This window comes from Pungitius pungitius, chromosome 15, assembly GCF_949316345.1.
Source record: "Pungitius pungitius chromosome 15, fPunPun2.1, whole genome shotgun sequence".
Lineage (NCBI taxonomy): Eukaryota > Metazoa > Chordata > Actinopteri > Perciformes > Gasterosteidae > Pungitius > Pungitius pungitius.
Genome location: NC_084914.1, coordinates 15,033,054 through 15,041,287, shown reverse-complemented (window position 1 = coordinate 15,041,287; position 8,234 = coordinate 15,033,054). Strand labels below are relative to the sequence as shown.

General features: G+C 40.3%; 1 protein-coding gene across 1 annotated transcript in view; it reads left to right on the top strand.

Annotated features, from left to right (window-relative positions):
- Positions 1–8,234, top strand: part of col15a1b (collagen, type XV, alpha 1b) — a 38,612-nt gene continuing 30,378 nt past the window's right edge. Inside the window, exons 1-2 of the mRNA XM_062557707.1 lie at positions 1–164; positions 353–417. Of these exons, the coding sequence (XP_062413691.1) occupies positions 154–164; positions 353–417 (76 nt within the window). The 5' untranslated portion in view covers positions 1–153. The remainder of the gene's footprint in view (positions 165–352; positions 418–8,234) is intronic.

Below are 8,234 nucleotides of genomic sequence, written 5' to 3'. Positions count from 1 at the left end.
GAGCCTTTGTGCTGCGAGAGAGAGAGAGAGAGAGAGCAGTGTGACTTCAGGTCTGCACTGAGGCACAGGGACCACGGAGTTTGCCGGAATTTCATCAAACACACACTTTCAGTTCACTTACAAACCTGGATTTTTATTTCTTTGCTTGCTAAAATGTTCCAAAGGTGAGGCATTTGAATTTTACTTAAAGAAAGCAGAGTGGACTTCGCTTGACTTTAGCACTCTTCACTCTTCTCCTCACAGGGGACCAATCAGCGTACTTAATTGGTTTTTACTTAAAACATTTTCACACCATTTTTGTTACATTTTATGCCTGGATGCGTTGCAACTTATGTGATTGATCTGCCTACAGGTGGTGTCTCGCCCTACATCCAGTCCTGCTGGGTTGGCTGGTCGCTGCTCTACAGGTTACAGAAGGTAAGAGTTATGTTGCTGCAGATCTTTCCGGACACAGTAAAGCATAATGCGGCTGAGTTGGAGCCAACAGAAGAATAGAGGGCTAATACCATACCGAATTCAGCATTTAAGGAGATCTTCCTCATGTTGGTTCAGCTCCAACTAATTTTCAATCCATAGCACCAACGATAAACTTATTTCCTTTATTTGATGCTTCAGATGTGACTGAACAATGAATCAGATTAGGGGCCACTTTTAACCAGGAAAAAGAAATAATATATTTTATCTTGTGGCAGTGAAAAAACTGTTTCCTTTTAAAGGCAAAATTGAGGATCCGATAGAATGATGTTGGTTGATAGTTGAAGTTAGGTGTTATAGCTTTAAAAGCGCAGACTCAATTTATATACTATTTTCAAAAAGAGTTCACTTGGTTGTTATAGTAACCTGCAAGAAAACCTCAAATGCTCCACGACTTTGATGACTCCTTAAGTCATCTCGCCCAAAAATAATTTCATAGACCTCTAGTGTAAAGTTTTTGTGAGTGAAGAGCATAAGAGCTGCTCAGTGTGGGCCGCGATACCGGTGTGAGTTTTAGAGGACCTTCCAAAAGGATGCTGGGAATTAGGCAAAACATGCAAAACATGCAAAATAAGTAATACAAACTATCAATGAACCTTATCTAATGACAATGGCCCAACCCGGAATCAAAGTAACTCACTAATTTCACAGATCCTGTACGAAACCCTTGAAGTGGACTTTACATCAACATTTTCACACCTCTGTCTGCAGCTGTGGGTTTTGTTGAGTTACTCCATACTGTGAGGCCCCTCCTATACAGCTCTTTAGGAGATAGATAGTTTGTTTATTTGGAACTAGAACAGGCTTCCTCTGCCCTCGATAGCCTCCTGTATCTGTGTGTGTGTATACAATGAGCTGGCTGGAAGTGACAGTCGAGTCAAACGCTGCACCAGGGTGAGAAATGAAGTGTTTTGTGTGCATGGTAATGGTGATGGTGTGAGGGGTTTCATACGCAATGCACTTGCTCTTTGTGTGCTTGGCAACATCACAGAGGACCAGTGTGGGTTGGTCAACAGAACTTTACAAGTTTAATGTCAGTGTGTGTAGGTGCAGAAAAGTCCAAAACCAGCTCGAAATAAATAATAATAAAAAGCCCGCTGCAACAAGCAGTCCTGAGGGCAAGATATGATAAACCCTAAAATAGGGTGAAAACACTTTTTGCACAAGCTATTCTTGAAGGCCTTCTCTGTGTGTTGCACACAATTAAAGTTGCACTTCAAAAATACAAGTTTTATACTTCTTGACACGGGAGCCAATCACTGTAAGTGATTGTTCTATTGTCAATAACGATAAGGGGGAACTCTTTAGTGAATCCAACAGCTGTACATAGTACGGAGGGAAGAGGTGCTTTGTGTAACCATCCAACAAGCAGTTTGTCTGAGGCAGACTTCAGGGTTATCAAGATTGTGGAGGATGGGCGTGTTAACTGGACAAATTTCAAGTAGGAGACACCTCCATCCTGCATCCATGTTGAGATTTTTTACCTGACTTACATCAAACAATAGGCCATGAGCAGGGATCTTATATGATCAATCAACATCAATGTAGTGAGTAAGATTGCTTTCTGCTCCATCAACATTGAGCCATTTTAGTCAACCTTTTTGAGATTTAAATCTTAAATCCTTGCTTTGATTTGAACTATTTCTGTACGGGCGGCTTCCTCAAAAAAACTGATTTAAAAACAATGATTTTCATACCTTTGTAGTTGCTTTAGTGAATTCAGTTTCTGAGATCTTATTTGTCATCATCAACATTTTCCGAATGGAACAACCTGATAGAGCAACTTTTATCTTTGCCTCTAAACCTTTGTCCCCCCCCCAAAAAATGTTCTCCTGCCTCCAGGAACCTTCACTTTCCATTCAGCGTTGGTTGAGTGGCTCTGAAAGGATTCCATGTTTAGCCCATTTAAATGATTGTGAGGTGAGCCCAGTAGGAGTCTGTTTTGGACATGGCCTCCTCTCTACTGTGAAACTGTAGTTGCATGATTCCTTCTTTTTCTGTCAAAAAAATAATTTAGTGGAAGCTTTACGTACTTTCAACCGCTTACTGTCGTGACCTGATTTGGTCTCTGGCTTTACGGGGGATAAAACTCCCATGCCCCCTTTTAGTGTTTTAGGTCTAAAAACCTGGAGTGAATGTCATAGAACTGTTTGAAAGGGCCTCCTCCTAAATGTCTTCAGTGTAGTGGAGAACCAAACCCTCTCGCTGCAGCGGCGTCCTGTCTGGAATGTGCTCACTCAACCGGAGTGACTTTGATTTGAACGGAGTTGGGCACAATGGGCCAACTGTAAAAGGTGTCATTGCTGTATGTGTGTAACGGTCAGCTCTGTGGAACGGGGGAAACATTTGGTCACTGGAAAAATGGAATATAAGAATAGTTGTTTCTTTTCTGGGTCTCAGGGAATTCAGTTTTTCCATGAAGTGATGCTCAGTGAGATGACGTAATTCTTAAGCCTTGGTTCCCATTACCATAGAAGAGAAGAGGCCATGCTTGAATTACCAAAATGAGGAGAGAAGAATCTGTTCTGTTGTTCGATAGGAAGTTAAACTGTTGTCAGAATTGTGTTTAACAAGCTTAAGCAATGTAATGCTTTCATAGGGAGTGGAGTGTTTTCTGTTTAGTTTGGGTCCAGCGTTTCTATAGTTACCGTGGAAAGTGGAGCATGAATCCTAATCATTGTACGTCTGTCACATGATATAATTTTGTTGGCACAAAACACACACAAAGAACGATAATCAAAAACTCTTTTTACTTGAGAATAATATTAGCATTCATGCGCACATTTTATTTTGTTGTTCTTTGAGACTTTTAAATGTATTGTTATTGTTTGCTATAGACAATGTGTGTCAAATAAAAAAAATCTTAAAATTAGATAAAAACATTTGGTTCCCCGAAATTAATGTTTTTTTAATTGTAAATTAATTATCATCAATTAGTTAATATGTCTTTTTTAAAGCAAAATGCAGATCCAGAGGTTCTCTTCATCTCTTCAAATGGCTTTTGTTTCTTTCAGATAACCAACTATCCTCACAACCCAGGAAATATTACATTTCTTTCAGGATACAAAACCTTTTGAAAGTAGACTTTAAATCTTTCGCCATTAATGTCCTGTTACACCACTAACTAATCTACAGTTTCACGTATAGTTCAGTATAGCTGTGTTGTCAAAGAAAGGTGAAGCGATGCTCAATACCAGCTGTATCAATTCATAAATCGATTTCAAGATTTCTAAAGTAATATTAATTCAGGGAATTCTGAAAAGCTAAATGTTACACATAATACACATAATTTAATGCCCATCAGGGTCTCTTTTTCCTGACACACACTTACACATCTAAGTGCGTCCACAGTTATGGCCTGGTGCCTCTGCGTCTGTGAGACCTGCCACTCCTCGGGCTAAAAATCATTCACACCATCTAGACCACATGTGTCAAACTCAAGGCCCGCGGGCAAAGGGTTATCCATAATTCCTCATTGTCTTTTAGGAGTTTGTCATGCTGGCTCAATGTTGATAGTCCTCTGTTGGTGTTTCTGTCCTTCCAGCCATGCTCTAGCACATTTTGTTCCAAGTCTGTAGCTACTGAAATGAAACACTCTCATTCAGGACACTAACTTACTAACTTTGATGAAATTGTAATTTGGCAATGCTCCACAAATACTTAATATGCTCAAGAAATAGATAATCAAATTGGAGTTTCATCTAGAAAAGTGAACCTTGACCTTCTAAATTGGCTTAAAAAATTGGAAATACCCAACTCGAGAATGTTTGCGAAGGTTTAAACCGTCAGTGATGACCGTCAGTGATGACCGTCAGTGATGGAAGTATAATTTCACTTCTGCCGTTCTGAACAAAAGTAAATTCTGTGATCCCATTTCAGTGGGCGCATGTCAATAGATGGTACTCTGCCAGCCGGCCGCGGACAGAACATGATGAGATAATATTTTCCTGTTGCATTTCTCTGAAGGTTGTCTTTCATTCCGATCTGTTCCGGGATCAGAACCCCCCCCCCCCCCCCCCCACACACACACACACACCCCTCCATTGTGCCTCCTGTGTGTTTCATTTACATTTGTATTGGAGGAGGAGATGAGTCGATGTGGGAAGCAACAAGAGGTTGTTTGCACTCAGGACAACACTTGCAGCTGAGCAAACAGCCCCAACACACCCGCACACACAAAGACACACAAATGCCCTGTGCCCTACGCACACATTATAGCACAGTACAGCAACTTCTTCTGAAAAACTGATCGACTGGCATAGTTGGTTTGGCAACAATCAGTTGATCTCAAATGATTTCTACATGCATGCATGAACCCTGTTATCTCAAATAAAGTTTGAAGGCATCATGTGAGCTTTACACTAGTTTACACTATTATAGAAAGCTTTCTAGAAAATGTAAGAATGCAACGGTCATGGCAAAGTCACTAGTTTTTATATACTAATATACAAAAAGTGAGCCACATACAAAAAGGCCAGGGTGAAAGCCGGGGCATTTGATGGGATATGAGTGTCCTTCTGCAGATGTTCACCTCTGACCTTCTCGCTGCTCCAAACAATGCATTCTTTTATCATCAAATACGGCCGAGGCCTTGTACTGCGGCAATGAGTGCCCTTGTGTGTGCGCACGCGTATGTGTGTGCAATAGTCAGGAGTTCATTCAGGACGTTAACAGACTCAAATGCTTATTGTGTTAACATCCTGTGGATCGGCAGGCAGCCTGTCGCCCATTGAACCAATCAGCCGTCCTGTAGCAGAGTCCGTGCTGCACCACTTAACCGCAAATTCATTTCAGAGACCACAACACTCAATCAGCACATCTGACTGTTTTCTTTCATAATATTCAAAATATACTCAATGCTGCACTTATCCCCATGTTATATTTAGAAAGAAGTGAATGCCTTTATGTTCTGTGGAAAGGGATACTCAAGTGACAAATCTACGCAAAAATGATCTCTTTGTCTAAAGGCAGTAACTCTTATTAATGATTTCCAGCAGCTGTTTTTTAGAGAACAGGCTTTAATGAAGCTAATGTATATGCTATATAGCTATTTAAATCAATGGAGCAATTAGCAGCTAGCTATATGTTTAGCAGGAATTTGCTGAGACCAAACAGAGCTAATACTTTAGAGAGGGTTAGTGTCTATAAATCACATAGGTGGACATACACATAACTTCAAATATATGCATATATTTTACATGGATATATAAGCAACAATAATACATGTAAACCTTAAAAGGTGGTGTTTCTTCAGCTTTTTGCTTTTTCTAGTAGTTGCAAAAACAGCGAAAGACTACATTTTCACTGAAGTTAACAATTATTTTACAAACAAAAAGGAATTGTGCTCTGCTCAATAAATCTATGTTTATCTCCCTTACTTGGCATGTGAAGTAGCTTAGCTATTGATAGCAAACCAAGAAAGATATATCTGTCCTCCCTGTGGACAGGCTGTTCATTCACTTACATTTAGATAATTGCTTCAAATCACTTAAGATAATGGCAGTTAGATTAAAATAATTTACATTCCTGACTTGCTGGCTGCGTGTGTATCTCAAGCTGTGATGACCCTGTGACTTCTCTAATGTGATCTGCTGGAAGTATCCAAAACGTTGTTAATCTTAAAGGGGCAAGCTTTCCTTCAAAGTACCGTGCCGGTCAAATATAATAGTCTGATTATATGGAGACTTTGTTAGGGACTGGGTGTTTTTTTTAAACTCATATTCTTTCTCTAATGCATCACACGTTCACAAGAAAAGAAGCGCTTGCCCTCCACACACATCGTCCTCTAAGACTCTGGAGATCAGGTGAATGGTGGGACATGTTTGGCCTGCAGCACTTACGTCTCTGGACTTTTGGCTTGTCCGTGTTTGGGGTTAATCCCACCCTGGGGTCAAAGTCTCTTCCTCCGATAACCTCTCTGACTCCCAATTATTTCCTCTCTTTGTTCTTCCACTTATCTTTCCTCCTTTCTTCTCTTGTTCTCTATCCTGAAGAAGCTCCTAACCGTGCCTGCCTTTTCATTTTTTTCTCCTCCTCTGCACATCCTCCCCTTCTTTTCCCATGCTCCAGATTAACTTGTCAAAAAAAGGATTTTAATAGGCATACCAAAGACAAAACGTCTAATTATAAGTTGCTAAAAATAACACAAAAAAATACAAAAACCAAAGGACTCTCCTGATGTGTAGATGTTGAAGGAGGAAAATTTATTTGTTGAGAAAATCCTCCTACTTCTCAAGCTAAATAAACAAAACTATAAAATAGGAAAATTTAAATCCATTTTTTAAAAATGCGTTGCAATGAAACACAACCTTTTTCATTTGTAAACATCAAGGTTCTTACAGGACAGTAACACAATGCTATGAATGCCTTACAGCATGTGATGCATTAGTCTAGATTAAAATACCTAATATGTACATCAATAAAGGTCATGTACAGTGGTAAACTAACTTTTACCGAGAGTTCCGCTCATACTTTCTCAGAGGAGAAGTGATGGAGACCGATGCATTGGCCCCTTTGCCTGCACGAAGTCCCCTTTGTCGTAGCAGGGGTTGGGGGCGGAGCTAGAGGTTCAAAGAGGGTGTGAGAGAGAGAGAAAGTGTGTGTGTGTGTGTGCGTCATTAAGTATGTACATTATCTGAAACATTCCAGGCACTCTTTTTAGGTGGTGTTTTTGACCCCCACCTGCTGTTGTTGTCATGATGATAGTTGATGTTATTTAGTCGTCTCTTAACTGCTCTCTCCCACAAAAGCTTATGAATTATGAGCACATTTCCTGACTGGACATGGCCTACAAATCTGAAATGAAAACACGTGGTAGGAGAAGCAGAAGAGAGGTGGGGTGCAAGGGGGGGGGGGGGGGTGCATGGGAAGAGCAGCTTTGTAACACAGGCCTCATTCACTGCTCTCCTAGTGGCTGTACAGTGTGCTAGCGTTTGAAAATGTGTGCGTGTATTACCATTACCTGGGAACAGGTCCTCTCTGTTGATGTCCACAGCCCACCCACCTTTTCTGCACTAGGGTTGGTCGAGAACATGTGTCAATCAACCCTACTGGGGGGCAAAAAGTAAAATGTAGCGACATAACAGAAAAAAGGGCCCAACGCAAAAAGCCTCTTTGAGTGGAGCGATGATCTTGACAGAACAAGTAACCTATATTTCAGGATTTTCTAAAAAAAAGATTCCACTTTGTTAGCATCTATAGCACCCAATAAATGAGTTCCTGTGTTTTTTGGCACAAAATCACTGGCCAGTAAGCCAAAACCTCTTTCGCTCCAATTGGCACCAACTTGCACCCTCAGACACACACACACACAGGACATCTAAACACACAAAAAACGTAATGAACTCAGTCTTACATAAGAGCTTTTGACCATCGAGAGCATCTTAGAACAGGGCAGTCAGTCATACTGTTACAGAAAGACTTTTTGTTCTTGTCAATATGTCCTTTAATTTGGCAGATACATGATTGGGTCTATTACAGACTATTTTAACCAGGTGAAAATATTTTAACGCCATTGTTTCATAACGTGTTTTCTCTGACGTACCTAACCTAGTTTTTCTCATACATGATTTGACTCATACATGACTTTTAAAACTTAAGATAATAAACGTTAATCTAGATAACATGACAGACCATGGGCTAAATGGTTTGATCTATTCTCTTCTCAAGTCTGTGTGCATTATTGTTTACGGCCAATAGGTGATGCAAGAGAGCTAGAATTATAAAGAAGGGTTGTGCTGCAGGTCCTCTGTGGCCCCTTA